This window comes from Salvia splendens, chromosome 12 (assembly GCF_004379255.2).
Source record: "Salvia splendens isolate huo1 chromosome 12, SspV2, whole genome shotgun sequence".
In the NCBI taxonomy this organism is placed as follows: Eukaryota; Viridiplantae; Streptophyta; class Magnoliopsida; order Lamiales; family Lamiaceae; genus Salvia; species Salvia splendens.
Genome location: NC_056043.1, coordinates 30,385,336 through 30,407,041, shown reverse-complemented (window position 1 = coordinate 30,407,041; position 21,706 = coordinate 30,385,336). Strand labels below are relative to the sequence as shown.

At 37.3% G+C, this 21,706-nt stretch overlaps 2 protein-coding genes across 2 annotated transcripts; both read right to left on the bottom strand.

The window, feature by feature from the left end:
• Positions 1-533: 533 nt before the first annotated feature.
• On the bottom strand, positions 534-2,221 carry LOC121756877 (cyclin-D3-1-like). The gene is made up of 4 exons (XM_042152295.1): positions 1,627-2,221; positions 1,356-1,557; positions 1,149-1,279; positions 534-1,066 (listed from the first exon to the last, which is right to left on the bottom strand). The coding sequence occupies exons 1-4, from the start codon at positions 2,053-2,055 to the stop codon at positions 857-859; spliced, it is 972 nt and encodes a 323-aa protein (XP_042008229.1). The 5' UTR covers positions 2,056-2,221; the 3' UTR covers positions 534-856.
• A 14,979-nt stretch (positions 2,222-17,200) lies between these two features.
• On the bottom strand, positions 17,201-19,656 carry LOC121759654 (elicitor-responsive protein 1-like). The gene is made up of 7 exons (XM_042155314.1): positions 19,322-19,656; positions 19,111-19,215; positions 18,905-19,031; positions 18,754-18,825; positions 17,955-18,000; positions 17,582-17,852; positions 17,201-17,496 (listed from the first exon to the last, which is right to left on the bottom strand). Exons 1-7 carry the CDS (start codon positions 19,416-19,418, stop codon positions 17,444-17,446), a joined length of 771 nt encoding a protein of 256 aa, XP_042011248.1. The 5' UTR covers positions 19,419-19,656; the 3' UTR covers positions 17,201-17,443.
• Positions 19,657-21,706: the final 2,050 nt, after the last annotated feature.

The following is a 21,706-nucleotide window of genomic DNA, read 5'->3' as shown; positions in this document are numbered from 1 at the left end:
GCATGCATATAACTACACTATACATCTTGCATTTCATTTTTATTTACTGTAACATTCAATATTAGATAATACTCCCTCTGTTCTACCATAGTTGAGACATTATTTTTCGGCATAAAAATTAAGAAGATGTTTTTTTGTTTTAAATGAAAGAAAAAAAAAGTATGAAAGGAAAAAAAAGAGAAAAAGTAAGGTAGAGAGAAATGTACGAAAGGAAAAGTAAGTTAATTATTGTCTTATTGAACTGAATTAACGTAAAAAAGACTCAACTATGTGGAACGGGAGGAGTACTATTGGTTTAGGATTTAACTGAGAAATTAGGTTATTGTACCACGATAAAAAGAAGTCAAGACCGACAATCCCAAATCAAAACAAATCAAAAGACATCCAATGAAAGAGAAGATATGCACCAGATCATATATGTCAAGAAAATAAGATGGCTCCTCAATCGAGGTCAAACCACACTTACCGACAATCCATCTTTTATTTTCCACTCGATTATTTATCTATTAAATCATTATTAATAATTCAACTAGTAATAGCAAAGAATTCTCAACAGATAAAACAGGAAAGAGATCTATTTACAAGAAAGATTATTTAACATTAATATATGCCTCAATTCATGAAAATATATCCATAGAGAGAGACAGCCAACATAAGTAGATAAAACAGAAGGCAGATATTCTTCATTGCCATTTGTCTTTTTTTTTCACTACCATCAAACGCCAGCTGCCACAACTACCAGCTCTCAGTATATTTTTTCTTTCTCCTTGTGCACAATTTGACAGACTTGCTGGTGGAAACTCCATTTAAACCTTTACTCCCACAATCCAAGAAACAATAATTTAAAATAGAAAATTTAATTTGCAGAGAGAGGGGAGAGAGTCTGCTGTTGCTGCCCAACTCTTGCTTTCTTGCAAATGGATGAAGAATCACTCAAAATTTCACCATCTTGACCTTGACACATTTTCCTCTTTAATCCATTGTTGTTGCATCCATGGTGGAAAAAACCAGTGTCTGAAATTGAATGCAACTCTCTAATAACCTCATAACACTCATCCACTTCCTCCTGTCATCACATTACATAAATAAAAATTCAATCTTTATCTCCATTTTCAAGATTCCTAATTAAAAACAGCAATTAAACAAACCTTGTTTTTTGTCAGCACGCTGAGAAGCTGGCTCTCGTACTCGGCGGCTCGGCGCGGCTCGAGCCGGTGGATGACGTGGAGCATTGCTGCAGTTGCCAACACAGAGGGGAGATACATTGTGTATCTGGGATCTGCGATTACACACCAAAGATTCAATCTTTTTTGCATCTACGTTTGAAGAAAGTGAAAAAAGATCGAATCTTGAACCTGATGCGACTGAGAGAAGGAGGGTTTCGCAGGTGTTGAGAAATTCCCAGTGAATGTAGCTTCTCAATCCGAGCCTTCTGATAATGTGATCGAGAAATGAGACTGGGGTGACTGGATTCATCCGCCATTGGAGAGAGGAGAGCACCAGAAGCTCCATTCTTTGAATGGTCTTGGATTCGAAGACGTATTTCGTGTCCTCCACCTGCAAAAGAAGATTTTCATTACATAAACATCGGAATTGAAGAAATCGGGACAGAAATTGAGAGCATACTTGAAGGTCAAGGAGAAGGGGGACGTGGGTTTCTTCGACTTTGGCGGCGAGAGAGAGGCATGTGACGGCGGCGAGTTGCATCATCCATGGCTGTTTCTCGTCGGGGAGGGTGGAGAGGAAGCGGTCGAGGAAATTGACGGCGAGGATGGCGGTGAGAGGGGAGAAGGAGTAGTGGGAGTTGGTTTTGAGGATCCAATCGACGGATTCCTTTCTGGGGAGGGAGAGAGAGGGGTTGGGGTGGGTTTGGGACTCTTTGGAGAAGAGGGAGTGGAGCTCGTCGTCGTCCCAGAAGAGGTCTTGCTCGAGGAGAGAGAGAGAGATTGAGTGGGTGTCAACATCGTCGTCGTCGTTGATGTCTTCGACGACGTCGTTCCATTTCTCCTCTGAGCAGTAGAGGGCATCGAGCAGGGATTTCTCCTCAATCGCCATTGGTTATGTTGGTGGTGGTGGTGTGTTCATTTTGCAAGAAAAGAAGAGAAAAGTAAAGTAAAGGCCATCTCTCTCTCTCTCAGTCTGAATGGGGAGGAGAGGGAGAGGCAATTCTCAGAAACAGAGAGATAAAGGGGGAGATTTTATCAGAGTGGGTGTCACGCTTGTCCTTTCTTTTATTTCGGCTTACATATCCAAATTTCTATGCTATATTTTGTTTTTATAAAATAAAAAATAAAAAGAGATTGAATTTGTTTAAAATGGACGTCTCGAATATGAGATAAACTAAAAAGTTAAAGCGGACATGTTGCCATTCATCAGTTCGGTTGGATAAACAAGGATCTAGAATAGATCAGCACAATGAGAGGTTGAGTGAGGATTCGATACGTTAATATGATACTCCATCGGTACTCAATAAATAGATTAGTTTTGTCATTTTGGATCATCCTCTAAAATTAAATCAAGTCTAAATATAAAAAAAATTCAATAAATAATAATTCTATATATTATTTATATGAAGTGTGTTATATTGCTAATTCAATACTTAATTGCTAACTATAATTAAATAATAATCATTAGATATTAAATCAAGCGCCTAGATCATCAGCCTCGGAATGTCAATACGATCAACAAAAAACGTCAATAAGGGTATTAAGATCAATTTACAACAAACTAGTTATAACTAACTTTTGAAAATTATCACAAACTTTAAAACACATATAATTTTCTCGATTTAAATTATTTTTTTGCACAATATATATCAAATTAAAGATAATTTCATAAGGATTCTAACGAGATATCACTTGCATATGTTTCGATGTCAAAATTTGAAAAAAAAAGTTTCAATTTTTTCGTACAACAACAAATGTCAACATAGTATATAAATATGTAATTATAATACATGTAGAATGTCATTCTTAAAAGCAATGCGTTTTCATCCAAAACCCTAATTTGATACTCCCTCCGTTCCGCTTAAGATGTCACGTTTTCCTTTTTAGTTTGTCTCAACTAAGATGACACGTTTCCTTTTTTGGAAACTTTCTTTCTCCAATTAATACGCTCAACTACTTTTTTCTCACTCCTATTAAAATATTCATCAATCTTTCTCTCTCTATTTTAATACTTGCACCATCCTTTTCTCTCTCCAATTAAACAATTTAACCAATAACTCCTAAAATCACGTGTCGACCAAGAAATGTGTCATCTTAGCCGGGACGAATGGAGTAGTTTTTTTTATCTTTTTCTATTTAATTAATAAAAACAAAAAATTATACGTGGCAAATTTTAGGCCACTGGTTTTGTAAAATTCTATGATCTTAAAATAGATATAGTTAGCAACTAGAGAGTGAGTTAGCAATGAATCACAAGCCTTATTTATATTGTAGATCCCACAATTCATTAAAACTCATTCCACTATTTTTCTCTCTCTTTCTTATGTTTTTACCTATTTCTCTTACTTCCATCCGTACCAGTTAAGATGATAATTTTCGTTTTTCACACGTGTTTATGAAAATCACAGTAAAAAATAGTTAAAGTGAATGGAAAATAAAGTAAGTGAGAGAATGATATAGAAGAGACTAAAATGGTTTCATTTAGAAGTTTGTCTATTTTTTTAAGATAGTGGGAACATGATAACAATGTTGAGGAAGGAATTAAAAAGGACTAGGGATTATTCGTGCAATCACCCACAATTTGAGAGATTTAATTTTTCTTTATATACATAATTGAGACAAAATTATAGAAATGATTATTTTATTTTGTCTCGTTAACTGTATTTTATTTCTAAAACGGTAGCCTAAATATATTGTTTGTTCGCTTATTTTAATTTGGGTTTAATTAAGGGGAATGTGTGTAGTGTGTGTGTTTAAGTTGTGTATTGGCAGGGAAAAATGAATTGTATACAAAGCAGGGCCCACCAAAACTACTTTTATAGAATCAATATTTAAGAATCGCTGCAAAATCAAAACTGTAAGATCGATTCCGTGTAAATACAACTGCAAATCAAGTAGTGGAGTAGTCATATGAGCATCTCTAATGGCGGCGTCGGCACCGGCGCGTTGATTTTTTGCGGACGCCGAACCATTACAGCCGGCCTCGGCGAAATCGGCATCAAAATCTGCGTGCCCACGCCGATTCTTGGGTTGACGCCGATCCGCACGGCGCCATTAAAGGCCCCGGATCGGCGTCATACCGGTGTCAGATTTTTATTTTTATTTTTATTTTTCGAAACACTATACATACGCGCTTTGGACGTCATTTTCATTCGCACCACTTATTTTAACGAGTACTCTCTCTATCTTAATTTCTGTACAAGATCAACAACGAGAAATGAGTAATGCCGGTGGTAGTGGTGGTGGTCGTGGTAGGGATGCTGATGAGTACGAGCGTATGATGAACGAAGAGCTAGATACCCGAGGTTGATCGATGGCTGCAGAGTTATATGCAGCCGGCGGTACCTCGCCCACGCCAGTTGTCCACCGTCGAGAAGTGGTTGATCGTGATCATGTAGCTACACATCAGCGCCTGTTCACAGATTACTTCGCAGAGGAGCCGCGTTTTAACGCCAACCATTTCAGGCGTCGTTTTAGGATGAGACAGGACTTGTTTATGCGTATTGTTAACGCTTTGGAGCATCGATATCTGTATTTCCGCTTCAGGCACGATGCGGCTGGCAGACCCGGCCACACCCCTATTCAAAAGTGCACTGCGGCAATCAGGCAGTTGGCCTACGGGACTTCGGCAGACATGTGGGACGAATACCTCCACATCGGTGAGACGACTGCCATTGAATATATGAAGTATTTCTGTCAGGGCGTGATTGAAGTATTCGGTGATCAGTATCTCCGAAAGCCTACCCCCGAAGATTGCTGGGATCTGCTGCGGATGCACGGGGATCAGCATGGGTTCCCGGGAATGTTAGGCAACATAGATTGTATGCATTAGGAGTGGAAGAACTGTCCCGCTGCCTGGAAGGGGTTCTACACGACCGGCTACAAGGGAAAGAATCCCACAATGATCCTCGAGGCCGTAGCTGATTACCGGCTGTGGATTTGGCATGCGTATTTTGGGATAGCCGGTTTGAACAACTACCTAAACGTCCTCAACTCGTCGCCCCTTTTCAACGAGCAGTGCCAGGGCGTCGGTCCGGCCATCAGTTTTGTCGCCAACGGCAACGAGCATGATATGGGCTACTACTTGGCGGATGAGATATACCCTAGGTGGCCCGTCTTTGTAAAGACGATCCGGTGCGCATCAGATGCGAAGAAGGCCTACTTTGCGACACGGCAGGAGTCGGCGCGAAAGGACGTGGAGCGCGCATTTGGTGTGCTTCAGGCTCGATGGGCTGCACTTAAGGGACCAACGCGTTTGTGGAATGTCGACTGCATTGCTGATATAATGTACGCCTGTATTATCATGCACAACATGATTGTCGAAGATGAAGGTGTACAACTGACTAATTGGGCATACGACGATAATGAAGCAGGTCCAAGCCACGGCGTCGCCGCCGCCAACGTACGAGGTGGGGTACCTCACGATGAAGAAGCCCTCCTCCAAGCACATGCCGACATGCGTCAAACGGATGCTCATATTCGACTCCAAAAGGATTTAATTGAAGAGTTGTGGGCGCGGAGGATTGCAAGGCGTTAGTTTTTATTTAAAATTATGTAATTTTTTTAAATGTACTTTTTAATTTAAATGAAAATAGTATATTTTCGCGTATATGTGTCGTATATTTAATTTCGTATTTTGTGTGATTGTTAATTGTTTGTTCTTCATAATTGAGTGATGTGGCTGGGTTATTGCATGTCCAGTTGCTTGTCCAGTTGCATGTCCAGATGATGTGGCAGGAGGATTTTAGTGCTGATGATGTGGCAGTGGCAAGGCTATGGGAGGGCTATTGCATGTCCAGAACCACTGGAGATTTTCTAAGAGCATCTCCAACATTGTCCTCAATTCAAGCTCCAAGTCCCTTTCATGTCATTATTTTTCTAAATTTGAGTTTCAAGCCACAACTCCTCTAACCATGCAGACCCCATCCGAGGCCACAACTATTAAATTGCACTATTCACAACTTCTACCTATTTTATTTGTAAAAATTGAAAATGTTAAACAATTATAACACGAGAAATTCATTTTTAATTCAAAAATAATAAATTATAAACATACAAAATATTAAAAATTAGAACATACACAAAATGTAAAAAAATTAAAAATTAGAAAATCACGTGAGGAGCTCCGTCGCCCCTCTTCCTCCTTCTTCTTCCTCTCACCCTCCCTCTTCTTCCTCTTCCAAATGCAAAAAAAATCAAATATTGGGGCAACGGGTCACGGCCCGCTTCACCTCCAACGCCGGGCCGGGCACGCAAAATGTTGACATTTAACTCATGGGGCCGCGGGCCGCCGGGACTCAAGTGCGATCCGGCCCGCAGCGTTGGGATGCTCTAAAAGTAATATTTCAGGGATTATGCATCTTTTTTTTTAAGTATAATGGTTGGTATAAACATAATTATGATCTAATACAAGAATCTTGAAAATGCAATATAATAGTACTAAGTACTACTCCATATAAATTCAAGTACAAGGCCAATGTTTTTTTGTACTTGAAAAATGCAAATACTAGTATATGAAATTAAGTACAAGTGATTTTCTTAACAACCGGTATAATATTACAGTAGTACATCTTTTCAAGGAATTTTCAATCTTTATTAAAATACGAATTATATTGAGCTCGGTGCATATTGTATAAACACAAAATTAGTTATAGAATGTTATAACTTATAAGCATACCTCTTAAAACACACTCGTTCTCATAAAAATCATTAAATTTACGAGATAGCATGTTAAAGAGATTAATATTTTAATATAAATATTAATTATTTGAGTTTTTTTTACATCAAAAATAGGTTATTGGTCATCATAGTATTAGCCCACTACGGCCGGTCCAAGCACGCCACTACTACTAGGCCTAAATGGCTTGCAATGGCCACCTACTACTACTACTACAAGGCAAACCTCCCCCTATCTTCTCCTTTTTATAGACAATACCTATGCATATTATAAATGAAAAACATAATACTACTAAGATTATATGATACGAGCCTCTTCTATTATATTATTTAGTTTAGATATATTAGGGTAGTTTAGAAATATTAGGGATTCACCATATCCTATCATATATCCTAGTATTATAAATAGGCTTAGATTTGTATTATTGGAAATCATCTCGTTCAATAATAAGAATATTGCTTGGCCTATTTTCGTTGCTTCACTATCAAGAAAACCCAGAAGCTGCGCTGCCCGACGAGTAGAACTCGCGCACAGCCCCTTTGGGATTCCGCCGACCCTGTGCTAAGGGCGCCGGACGTTTGTCGATCGGAGTTATCGACGTTAGGAGCAGGAGGCTCTTAACAACTGGTGCTTTCATTGAGAGCTGACCCTCCCACCATCTCGAACCGAAGCGACACCGCTGCCCGACGGAAAACATTCCGCGCACAGCAACGCCTCGATCTGTCATCATGACACACAATCACCATCACCATTTCGTTCACAAGCATACACAGCCGCTGCCCCGATTTAGAGTTTCACTATCGCAAGGCGTTGCCACGCGGGTTTAACAGCTTTCAACCGCCCCCCAAACGGGTTCCAGCAGCCTGGAAGGCCGAGGGAGGAGAGCCTTCGCAATTCGGCCACCCACAGCAGCCGCTCGACCAGCCGTACAGGTACAGCTTCTCGACGATTCCTAGAACAGCAGAGACCGCACACGACCAAGAGATTCATGCCAAGCTGGATCATATCCTGGCTGTTTTTGATAAGTGGGAGAACAAGTGGGATGCCACGGATCGTCGTATCGGAAGATCATATGCTCCGCCACGACCTGAGCCAGTTTCCGACCGGGGATAACATCGAAGTACAAGACAACCATGGCGAGACCCATCGCCGCTCCCGCTCGCAGAGGGACCAACTCCTCCACGACATCCTAACGCGAGGTATCGGGGGCGCTTTCACGACCAACCCCATCCGCGAACCATTGCTAACAATTGTGATCAAGGGGGGTGGGACGATCGCATAGACCACCGTCAGCGACAGGGTTTTGAGGAGTATCCGAGACGACACCAACATCTTCATAATGGCCGCGCCAAGCAGCCTACATACCGATCACTGCAGCCCGAGCCCGATCTTGATCAGCCCAATGTTTCGGCACCACTCCGAAAGATGACGTATCATCCATCGAGAAATACCATGGTCCCTTTTGTGCCGTTGGGTTTACCCCCCAACATCTCATCGGCTCCACCACGACAACGCACCATCGAGTACACCAATCGCAGGTCGGATTTCCAATCACCACAACGCTCGAGCATGACGAGCCACTGCCATTCAGTAGCGCCACCGCCCTCTACAACTGCTGTCCTATCTTCGAATCTTCCCCAACCAGCCCCGTCTTGCAGCCCCGACGACGACGCTGGAAAAGAGGGTGGATTGTTAGATGAACCTCCTCCACCCATCGTGATCTCTTCGCCGTGCAGCACCTATATCATGGGTGAGGACGAATCACCGTTAGATGACGAAGAAGAGGGTGATTCCATGGGGGAAGTAAAGAAGGTTGTCATTGCTCGAGTGACATCCCAAGAGGTTATTGAGAATGGTTTGGGTGAAATTGGAGATTTGCGTGATAGTGATGTTGCAATAATGATTCATCGACCTACGTTGCTTGCCATCGACGCACGGATGATCCCGCCGCGAAATTACACGACTTGTTTGGGAATTCATGGATGTGTTGACAAGCTCCACGTATTAGCGCTGAATTTTGACGACTGTTTGGATCCTACCTTGATGATTTTTGATGGAAAAGGTGAAGTAACACATCCAACTGTTCGGTGGGTTTTTGATCCAGGCAGAGATACCTCGTCAAAGCTTTTGCGTTCGACACTTTGTTGCTTCGTAGTTTCCACCTTGAGGACAAGGTGGATTTTAACCGGGGGAGAGTTGATACGAGCCTCTTCTATTATATTATTTAGTTTAGATATATTAGGGTAGTTTAGAAATATTAGGGATTCACCATATCCTATCATATATCCTAGTATTATAAATAGGCTTAGATTTGTATTATTGGAAATCATCTCGTTCAATAATAAGAATATTGCTTGGCCTATTTTCGTTGCTTCACTATCAAGAAAACCCAGAAGCTGCGCTGCCCGACGAGTAGAACTCGCGCACAGCCCCTTCGGGATTCCGCCGACCCTGTGCTAAGGGCGCCGGACGTTTGTCGATCGGAGTTATCGACGTTAGGAGCAGGAGGCTCTTAACATTATACTACAAGCTACTGTCGATAAAAATAATACTTCATCCGTTCCTTGTTAATTGAGTCATTTCTATTTTTGCCAAAAGACTATCTTGCTTTATTCTTTATTCATCTATCTTACTTGATCCTCTCTTACTTTATTTACTATTCCCTTAACACAATATTCTTAATATTCGTGGCTAAAAAAAGTGCCTCAATTAACCAGCCATTACCTAGTGTGTAGGCATGCACACGGGTCGGAAACCGCCAGTTCCGATTCATGAACCGGAGGTTCACGGTTCATCATTCCCATGAACTGGAACCGGCCCGCCAAGGGTCCCGGCGGTTCCGGTTCCGATTCAAAAAATAGCCGGTTCACGAGGCGGTTCAAAACCGCCAGTTTTTGGCCTGAACCGCCGGTTCCGGGCCAGTTCGTCGGTTCGTAATTTTGTTTTTTGCATTTCTTCTCGTTTTAGTGTTTATTTCAACGAGACTACAAGTCACAACTTATAAGTTACAATTTATTTACACTTAATGTTGGACTTGAACTTTTGGGTTGAAAGAGAGTGTATTGGATGATTCTCTTTTATAGCTACATGTTCTTGGATGTGTTGCTCTTTCTTTCAATGTGGGATAAAACTCCTTATTTATAACTTCATGATACATCTCCATCATCTTTGTTTATTTTAGTTTATATCTTAACTATCTTCTATTATTATACTTAACAACAAATATAATTACATAAAGTATTATTCTTTAATTCTTTATCATTATCGATTTGTTTGTGTATAAGTTTATGTGTATATTAACTAATAAATACCATTATAATTTATACTCATTAAGAGAATAATTATTATACAAATTGTATTAATCTAGTGATAACTATAATATGAATAATTATTTATCTATATACAAATCATATTACTCTATAATTATTTATTCTTATCTATCAAGAATATATTCAAAAATAATAATTTTATTTATATAAATTATACTACATCTATTAGAATAACAACTATTATACTAAATCATACTATTAGTCTACTACTAATATATAAACTATATTATACCACTAAACAAATCATTCTTTAGTTATCTATTTTTATCATTATTATACCAATTATATTAATTGTTATTTTTTTCACATTTTAATCAATATATTGAGAAAAATTAACTGCATACTTACATTTAAATCCAATTATTTGAATACGTCCACATTCTATAAATATACAAATTATTAGCAACATGCAACATTCAAATTTAATTAAACTATTCTAGCTGATGCTATTATTATCTATAAATTTGTCTTAGAAAAAGAATCATAACAAAAATAAAGATAAAGTTAGTAAATAATAAAATGTAGTAAAAAATAAAGAAAAGTAGAAAACAATAAAAGTTTTGTATCCCACATTGGAAAAGATGAATGGATGATCTAAACATGTAGTTATAAAAGAAAATACTTCAACATATTTTGTCCCACATTGAAAGTGAAACAAAAAATATTCAAGGATGTCTCTATAAAAGAGAAACAACCAAGAATGGTTTCTTAGAATTCTTAAAAGTGAGCACATTTAAATCCAATTATTATTATTATTTGAACACATCCACATTCTATAAAATACAGAAATTATGAGCAACATGCAACATTCAAATTTAATTGAACTATTCTATTTGATTCTATTATTATCTATAAATTTGTCTTAGAAAATGAATCATAACAAAAATAAAGATAAAGTTAGTGAATAATAAAATGTAGTAAAAAAATAAAGAAAGGTAGAAAACAAATGAAAGTTTTGTATCTCACATTGGAAAAAGATGAATGAATGATCTAAACATGTACTTATAAGAGAAAATAATTCAACATATTTTGTCTCACATCGAAAGTTAAACACAAAATATTCAATGATGTCTCTATAAAAGAGAAACAATCAAGAATGGTTTCTTAGAATCATAGGCCCAACAAATAAATATGGGCTATTATGAAATTATTGTATTTATTTATTTGTGAAAATTGATTTTTATATATAAAAATTGATTTTATAAATAATAATTTTTAAAAAAATTTTATTGAACCGGCGGTTCACCGGTTCGAACCGCCGATTACGGTTCGTGATATTTCCGAACCTGAACCGGCCCGCTTGAACCGCCGAACCGCCGCCGCTGGTTCCGGTTCATGAACCGGCTGTCCGGTTCGGTTTGTGCATGCCTAAGTGTAGTCGAAAGAAAAATAGGGAGTAAAGTTAGTCATTTAAAGAATTTAGTAAATGCAATCTGGCCGAAACTAAACCAGTAGTTAATAAAAGCGTATTATAATGCGTAATTGACCAAAAAAGTAAAGGAACTTTTTGTGGTACAATTAGGGGTGGGTCGATACGATATATCGTATCGAAAACGTTGTATCGTATATCGTATCGAAAATATCGATATGAAAGAATTTCATATCGTTATCGTATCGAAAGTTTCGATATATCGAATTTCGATATATCGAACTTTCGATATGGAGGATATCTATATCGTTATCGTATCGATATTTCGATATATCGTACCGAAATTCGATATATCGAAAATATCGATATATATCGTATATTCGATATATATCGTATATTCGATATAAACGATATATCGTACCGAAATTCGATATATCGTACCGAAATTATATATCGAAAATATCGATATATATCGTATATTCGATATATATCGTATATTCGATATAAAACGATATATCGAAAATATCGATATATATCGTATATTCGATATAAAACGATATATCGCGATATAAGGAAATTCATATCGTTATCGTATCGAAAACTTACGATACGGTATCGTTTCGTATCGAAAATTACGATATATCGAAAATCCGATAATTTTTCGATATTTTTCAATACGATACGAGCGATATATCATTTTTTCGATATTTTTCCCCAGCCCTAGGTACAATAGCTGTTTTGTTTCATGACAATTAATCGTGTCTTGCTTATTGGCTTGAAAAAGCCATTAATGGTGCCGTATTGTATCCTCATATTCAGCACTATTAAGTTACTTCTAACATGTAACAAATCGTCAACTACATACAAAATTTAAGTCTACTTGTCGAGTTCTCCTATAATACGCACACAAACAATAATTAAATTTTATAGAAATAATTGTCAAGTACTATAACACTAACACAATCAATAATGAATTTTAACTTCAATTACTAAAATTAGAGAAATACTATACTAGAAACAATGGTTGAGATATTAGTATTATTGGTATCCATCTCATTAGAGATAGAAACTTGTCAAAAATAACAATAGATTATTTTTTTGGACATACTAAAATAAATAATACTCTCTTCAACGTATTTAAAGTGGAGTGTTTCACATAAACTTATGCAATGTGTTTTTTAAGTGGAGAAAGAATAAAATAGAAATGGTCATATTTCTATTTTAGAAAACATATTACGTGGAACATAAATAAGTCATTTTAAATGGGGGATAATGGGAGTAGGATAATTGATTATGTACTAAGGAGTGCATGTTATTTAAATCACAAAATTACAAACCGACAATAATCTACCACAAAATCAAAAACAAAACCTAGCAACAATAGTTCAATTCAATTTCTAACACTTAAAAAATTACTAATGATCCCCTCCACATCCAAAGACATAGTAGTAGACCATGATGGATGCTGCAAATTATTTGATCATTCGTCATGTATTTTCGCTCTTTTTCTTCACACAACATGATCATTAAAGCGGAGACATAATCAAATTAAATTTTGGGAAAACTAAATCTTGGGTATCAACTTTGGATTGATTTGGCAAAGGATGCCAACTAAATGCAACTCAACCTGAACAATAAAAGGTGGTGATTAGATATATTAAAAAAAGAACTTTATAATTACAGTTGTTATCCATCTTAATCACCCATTAACCAACAATTGCTGGTATAAAATTAAAACTAAAATTAATTTTGTGTATGTTGATCTAGCCTTAGAATGATTAATGTCAAAGCCAAATATCTTTAATTCGAATTTAGTTGTTATACAATTTTTAAATTTTTGTTTATTTATTAATAAAAATATTAGTAGTAAAATTGATTGTAAATGATACTCCATAAAAAAAAAGTCAAAGTACCCTATTCTATTCTATTAAGGTGCCAACTGTCCTTTTACTAAGTGGCAAATCATTTCGCCCCCACTTTGTGAATCCGAAAATGATTAGTGTTGTTATTATGATTGTATAAGAGCATTGGTACGGATGTCCAGGCGGACATCTCCGCGGAAATTCCAAAAACACCTCCTGCCATGTCATACGGACATCCCACTGCGGATGGTACGTCATACGGATATCTCACTGCACAGTGACGGACATCCCCAAAGACATCCCGACGGACTTCCCACAATAAAAAAAATTAATGTAATAATCGGGACGTCCGTGCGGACGTCCGTGGGAGTCAACGCAATGGCGGACGTCCGCACGGACGTCGCGACGGATATCCGCGGAACGCCGCGGAACTCCGGTGGCCCGAAACCCGATGGGCCGGCCCGATTGACATCCCTATCCACAGCGGATGTCCGTATCCGTTCCTCCCTTGCACAATGGCGGACGTCCCGCGCGGACTTCCGGCACGCCGGTCGGAATTCTGCCGGGACGGACGTCATTGCTGATGCTCTAAGAGTGTAAAGAGTGTAGATATTTTATGTAACTTCTTTTGATTTGGGCAACCATTTATTCAAATAAAAAAGATCTCTATTACTATTATGGAACGGAAATATGTATAGGCATTTCGATCTAGGTGATCACACGAGTCACCCAGTTTTTATTTATCTACATTCTAACAAAACTACTCCTAGTACTTAATTAAAATTGATCATAATTTAATAATTTCAAACAAATTTTTAATTATTAATTTCCCAAAAATTTCTAAACTAAATTAGGTTCAATATTTCTAAATTTTTTTGCTTATAGTTAATTCTCAATTCTCTCAAGTTCTCAGAGCATCCAATGCCTGATCTCACGCCCGATCGCCCGAGATCGGGCTCGGGCGTCCTCGGGCATCCACTGCAGGCGCCCGAGCCCGAGCCCGAGCCGCGCGACTAAAAGATCGGTCGTCCGGATCTCGCGCCCAATCCATCGGGCGCCTGATCGGGCATCCGTTGCAGCCCCGAGCCCGAGCCCGATCTCTTCGATTTTTGCATTTTTTTTAATTCCTTAAACCCTAATTAAACCACTTTAGTCATTTAGTTTAGTAATGTTTTTTTCTAAGTATGATATAAGTTTTTTTAATTAAGTAATGTAGTTGTTTTTTCAAATTTGTAGTATTTAGTATAATATATTTTGGTATTTTAGTAATTAAAAATAAAAATAAAAAGCAATAATATTAAAAATTAAAAGCAAATTGAGTTTAAATGATAGGGCACCCACTAGAAGAAAATCGGGTTTATAGGCTACTTTGCCTTTAAAATAACGTAAATGTACCCATTTTGTTATCTATTCCATAAATGGGAAAAACGCCACCTCGTTGGCGTGTTTTAAGTGAAAACGCCACCCTCGTTGGCGTGTTTTAAGTGAAAACGCCACCCGTATTGGCGTTTTACACCGTATGTGTCGTCGTATTGCATGTACGTTGAAAAACACCGACGTGGACGAAAAACGCGAAACCCACTGGCATGTTTTAAAAACGCCAATCTTGATGGCGTATTTCAGTCTATACACGCCAATGGGATTGGCGTGTTTGCTGTGAATGGGATTGGCGTGGAAAAATATTGCCAAAAATTCTCCCAAGTTATACACGCCAATGGGATTGGCGTGTTTGCTGTGAATGGCTATTTTCACTCACTGAGATCTGAGGTATGACTATTGCTGCCCTTATGTAGTTATGTTATTCACACCTGCAACTTGTTCGAGAACTGGCAGCGCCTTTCCTATCCGTGCTCGTGTTCGCACGTGCGGAGGAGTCGAGAGGTACGAGAAGCGTGCGGTCGGAATCATCCACGAGCTCCTGACCTTGACCGAGGAGAAGATGATGGACGTGGAGAGATTGGCGCCAACTCCATAAAGGATCTCGGGATTATGGTTAACGTGCGTGAGCTCCCAATCTTGCAGAATTACTTCAAATGATGATGTAATTCCACTTGATAGAGACATAAGAGTTGATATTATTCATTGCACACGGTGTTCCTATGTATACACTTTTTCATTTCTTCAAAAAAATTTCGAAAGATGAATATTCAGTGGATTTACCAAAATGTATAAATGTATAACAGGACGATCCAATAAGGACCTAAACACATTAATTTCTTGTGTATTAGTGTTGGACATTGTCAGTTTTTCATAAAATACTCATATCTCTTTGACGCATTTTATCGAACAGTTTTCTAGTGTATATTTCATAAAATCTCTCACATCTCTTTGACGCCTTTTATCGAACAGTTTTCTAGTGTATCCGTGTTGGACATTGTCATTTCATAAAATCACTCACATCTCTTTGACGCATTTTATCGAAGAGTTTATAGGTTCGATGTATTTGTCTAAAATAATAATTATAATCACTTGAAATCAATTATAAATTGATAATTCCATCTACAATACTTCCTTCATCCAAAAAATTATGCTAATTTTGCCATTTTGAAAGTAACAAATCCAGCTACTTCAACTTCAATTGATTATACACAAAAACTGTTCGATGAAATACTTAAGAGAGATTTGAGTGATACTATTATGTAAGTGCTATACTTTTGTAATCAAATAAATACTTCACAACTAGAATATATATAATCCAACGTATCCCTAAACCTAAAATCTCTCTCGGTGGGTAACAACACCCTTCATTTTCAGGCAACAGATCCAGCTACTTCAACTTATTTCTTTACTTTCAACAAAAGCTTATCGATTATTTCTTTACTTTTAACAAGTATAACTTACAAGTATAGATATTGACAGATTCTTGATTGGTTCTATGTTTATAATGTTATTATTGGTAGAACTTTATTTTTATCGAAAGATTCTCTGGAAGTATTTCATGTGAACAAAACGTTCGACTATTCATCTTTCGAAATTTTTTTGAAGAAATGAAAAAGTGTATACATAGGAACACCGTGTATGATGAATTAAACCCTGAAGAAATAAAAGCTCGTGGATGATTCCGACCGCACGCTTCTCGTACCTCTCGACTCCTCCGCACGTGCGAACACGAACACGGATAGGAAAGGCGCTGCCAGTTCTCGAACAAGTTGCAGATGTGAATAACATAACTACATTAAGGGCAGCAATAGTCATACCTCAGATCTCAGTGAGTGAAAATAGCCATTCACAGCAAACACGCCAATCCCATTGGCGTGTATAACTTGGGAGAATTTTTGGCCATTTTTTTCCACGTCAATCCCATTCACAGTAAACACGCTAATCACATTGGCGTGTATAGACTGAAATACGGCATCATCATTGGCGTTTTTAAAACACGCCAGTGGGTTTGGCGTTTTTCGTCAATACGACGACACATACGGTGTAAAACGCCAATACAGGTGGCGTTTTTACTTAAAACAAGCCAACGAGGGTGGCGCTTTTCCCATTTATAGAATAGATAACAAAATGGGTACATTTACGTTATTTTAAAGGCAAAGTAGCCTATATACGCGATTTTCTCCACCCACTAGGGCCAAACCATTGTAGAAAGAAGAGGCATGCTGATGTGACAACCACTAGGGCTTCCACTAGGCATCCATTGTGGATGCTCTCAGTATATTAAATTTTCGAATGATCAAAGTGTACCACTTACAAGTGTTACACACACACTAAAATCAAAATTACGTACTACTAACACTTAACAATATCCCAAAAACCTGACTGAAGCAATTCTTTACTACTATTGCAAAAAAACATTTCTTCATGAAGTCATAATTTCCAATAAAAACTTGAGGAATAATGTACAAGATATAGATGCCAAATAACATATGTAGGCGACAAAGCAACGGGGAAAATATCTTAGAAACACGAAGGGTTGGATATACAACGAAGACAGGATAACCCTGTAGCTACCAAGTATATACACTTCCGGATGTTAGACCACCAGAGGGCTGCTGGCTGATTAGTTTTCTTCGTTACCTTTGTCGAGGCAATACACCTCAATACGGTGGAGGATACGGAGCTGGAGGATATGTACCTGGGGGATATGCAGCTGCTAGGAAACGAATGATTTCTGTTAGTTTTTGATAGTCAGTTGCAGAATTGTTAAGCAAGACAATTTGGCGCAAGAACTCTACCTGGAAGGTAGTAATATGGGCCCTGCTGAGTAGGGGGAGGGGGATAGACCGACGGTGGCGGATAAGTTGGTGGATAAGCAGCAGCAGCAGCAGCAACAGCTGGTTGGTGGTGTTGTGTAGGTGGATATGCAGCAGAATTCGGAGGGTAGGAAGGATAATGAGGTGCTGGAGGATAGCTTGCCGGGGGATAAGAAGCTACAGGTGGAGGTGCTAAATACGGAGGTGCACTTGCATATGACGGAGCTGATGGAGCATGTGCTTTAGCTGGCTTCTGAAAAATGAAAGCTTTGGAAGTAAATAACACGATTTCTCGTCTCAAACTAAAAATGAACTCATCAGTAAGCATGAGAAAGAAAAGGACAACCAAGCTTACTTTGGCATTAGCATAGTGGATTATCAATCGAACTTCTCCAGCATGCCTGTAGATGAAATGGACATATTAGAAGCCTATCTAGTTAGAAGCCGGAGACCACTACAGCAAATTGATGCAACTATCATTACTTCTTTCATAGAATATTATATCGACTTGAAAGAAAAAATACACCATTCGTTAAGTAGTAAGTATGATAAATATTGACAAGATAGAATAAAACTCGGATTCTCAGCCCTCTATTGCAGTTTCACGTTATCTTGAATGCTAGTAACTACCAAGATCGATTCACCAAACTTCCTAAAGATGGAGGTGCTAGTTAACTAATCCACGTTTCGACAAATGAAAGGCTCAACGCAATCAATATCAACACAGTACAAAAGCAACCAGCCGTGAATGCAACCAATGGAGAAAAGGAAACAAAAAAAGAATGACAAAGAAAAGTAGGGTACGAATAGGACCATTAACTTTTAACACTGCTGGTCAAGATGAGATCATTATAAGTTGAAGTCTAGGATCTAATTTTCTTCCACATGCGGCTGTTTATAATGATAACATTCAACAAAGAGATCTACGATAAAGACAACTCCGGTTCGTTTGAGAATGATTTTATTAACGAGTATACCTTCCGACTTACAATTCCTTTTTATTTAAACCAACCATCCAATATCAACTATTTATAGACAAATCCTCACATACAAATTTGAAATACAGAGAAGAACAGAACAATTGTTTATGTATGCCACATAAAATTGGATCACGAAGCCAAAAACACAAAATTCAATTAATATAAACTTCATACCTCCCTCTTTTGTCCTGGATAGGCCATGGGGTATCATCATAGCCCTCGGATAAAGCCTTCTGCAATGGAACCCTGAACAATTCAAATTCAAGATCAAGAACAATTATATACATACATTTGAAAGGATAGGAAATAAAATTCAGTATATTACTTTCCACTGCCGATGAAATCATCGAAAGTGACAGTATTGCTGTTCCAGACTAGAACGCTCAACTCCCGCATCCCTTCTATCAAAGTAAACACAAATTTCTCCTGAAAAGTAGGGTTTTTCCCTCCATCTACACAAAATTGGAGCATCAAGTCAGATTCCTCAACATTACCAACAAATTCAAATGTGAATATTCGAAATCAGCCAACCTGTGCAAGTTCGGGTGCGAAATTTAGTGCTCCCATACTCGAGAAAAACGTAGGGATCTTGCCGTGAAATCCATTCAGTATCTTTCAATTTGTTACAGCCAACAACTGAAATCCCCCAAAATACAAACCGCCAAAAAACTCAAATTAAAATCGAGCAAACAATGGTGAAATAATTCAATCGAGAAAGCCGCGAAGCAGAAGGAATCCGCACCTGTGACCTCGAGAAGTTGACCTTGGATGCCGGAGGCGGACATGTGAGAATGTGATGGGTAGTGCGAAGATGATGATGGCTTGACTTTGTTGAACATCTTTTTTCACAATTAAAAAACGGCTGACTTTATAGCTCGAATAAAAACGATGACTTTATTTCAGAATCGAATTCGTGAAGTAGAACAACCACTGAAATAGAGAAATTGAGAGTTGGGTTTTGTAATTAGGGTTCCTACTTATATGAATTTAGGGAGCGCGTTATGCTTAACAAATTTCCAGAAATAATGAGCAGAATGTGAGATCAATGCGCAAGCGCGTAGAATAAATGAGTTGTAAATTGTATTCAAATTGAAGACATATTCCCTAATATAAGTCTCCATTATTGGCATTTACATTGCGAAATTGGTAACTTCTCCTCATATATTGCTATAAAATTACTCTTTAATTAGGCAATTACTCTTTAATGGACATTGTTTCGTTTTTAGGAATTAAATATCACTCAAAATTTCAATGATCTGATATCGAAATTACCCTCCAATTACTAGGGGTGGGAATACGGGTATCCGTGGATATCCGACCCGAAAAAACCAGGTACCAAAACCCAAAAATCATCTAAATGTCTATCCAAAACTCGACCCGGCATATTTTCAGGTACTCCAATACCCGCCCCGGGTATCCATACCCGACGTATCGGGTATCCAAATACCCAACTCTTTACATGTGTTAATAACTAATAAAAAAATCAAATTTTATATATTAATATAAATATAGAAATATTTAAATTGACAATATCTTTAATGTTGCATTTATTTTGTAGTATAAAACTATAAAAAGGGGTGACTTTTATGTTAAAGTATATGATTATTTATGGGGATTGGTTATGCAATATGAAGTAAAACAATAAAAGTTATGCATTTAATTAAACTGTAGAAGCAATCAATAATATAATTCAAAGTCAAAATAATTAACTAAAATATAAAAACTACATGAGTTGGTTATGCAATACGTAAAACTTGAGAGTTTGGAGAAGCCGTGACCTAGAGTAAGAGAGATTGATATAAGTTTAGAGAAAGTTAACTTAGTAAGTTATAATTAGTAAATAAATTAGCTTAGCTCTTGAAGCCTAAAATGGCTAAACCTAATTTAAAAAATGCTTTAAATAATAAATTGGATATTCGGGTAATATCCGATAACCCATTCAGGTTACCCAATACCCGATTCATCTTAAATTTCAATACCCAATCCCATAAAATTGGATGTTGTGTATCTAATACCCGGCGGATATCGGGTTGGGTACGGGTAAACCCAATTCCCAATATCCATATTCCCACCCCTACCGATTACCTAAATTATTCATTAATTATCTAAAATTATATTGATGACCTAATCGATGTGTATTTTGATTGCCATGTTGATATTTCAATCGCCATAATTTTTTATAAAATATTTCATTTCCTAAAACAAAATAGTAGTAATAAATATTAGTAAAACAAAATAGTAGTAATAAAAATATATCTCTTTAAATTGATGAATATGTGCAGTATATTATACATATAAATTAATTCATACACTAAATCAAATTAATTATTTGATTTGTTATATTACATGAATACTCTTCATTATGATTGATCATATTATAGCCATATAGTTTTTCCCTAACATGAAATGGGGGCACGTAATAAACCCAAAATCTTTTGGAAAAGGATTCACACAATTTAACATAAAACGGAACAAGTATTAAACGTGTTATTTACTCCCTTGTTACCATTTATGTTATGAATATTTTCTTTTTAGTTATTTTCAACTAAGATGAAATCTGTTAATACTTGAAATAAATTCATCATTAAATTATTTATTTTTTTCCATTATACTTCTTACATTATCTAAAATTATACTACTATCATTGAAAACAGTAATCATTTTTAATATAAAAGTAATCATCTTTAATAGAAAAATAATCATCTTTAGTGGAACGGAGGTATTCGAACGAGATTTCAACTTTTGCATTATACTAACTGTCTTTAAATTTTTAAATGCCGTAAAAGTATGACCTTAACAAAAAATATAAAATTAGTTTTCTATTTTCACACGCCAAAAACCTTTCAAATAAACTAAGGAATAAGTAAACAAAATATTTGAAGTGAATACCACGATATGTGGCCCACAGTCATATTGTACTCCCTCCGTCCCGGACTACTTGCACTTATTTCCTTTCTGGACGTCCCAAGTTATTTGCACTCTTTCCATTTTTAGTAAAAATTATCACCTACAGCCGCAATTGTTGACTTTGCTATACACTCATTCCTTAATCTCCGTGCCGAAAAGAAAATATGCGAGTAGTCCGGGACGGAGGGAGTATTTAGGACAAAGAAAATAAGTCATGTCG

Coding starts and splice junctions, on each gene's coding strand:
- LOC121756877 (XM_042152295.1), bottom strand. CDS start 2,055: ATGGCGATTGAGGAGAAATCCCTGCTCGATGCCCTCTACTGCTCAGAG. Junction 1,558..1,626: donor CCCTTCTCCTTGACCTTCAA/GTATGCTCTCAA, acceptor CTTCTTTTGCAG/GTGGAGGACACGAAATACGT. Junction 1,067..1,148: donor GCGTGCTGACAAAAAACAAG/GTTTGTTTAATT, acceptor ATGTGATGACAG/GAGGAAGTGGATGAGTGTTA.
- LOC121759654 (XM_042155314.1), bottom strand. CDS start 19,418: ATGTTCAACAAAGTCAAGCCATCATCATCTTCGCACTACCCATCACAT. Junction 18,001..18,753: donor ATCCAGGACAAAAGAGGGAG/GTATGAAGTTTA, acceptor TTTCATCTACAG/GCATGCTGGAGAAGTTCGAT. Junction 17,497..17,581: donor CCCATATTACTACCTTCCAG/GTAGAGTTCTTG, acceptor GTTTCCTAGCAG/CTGCATATCCCCCAGGTACA.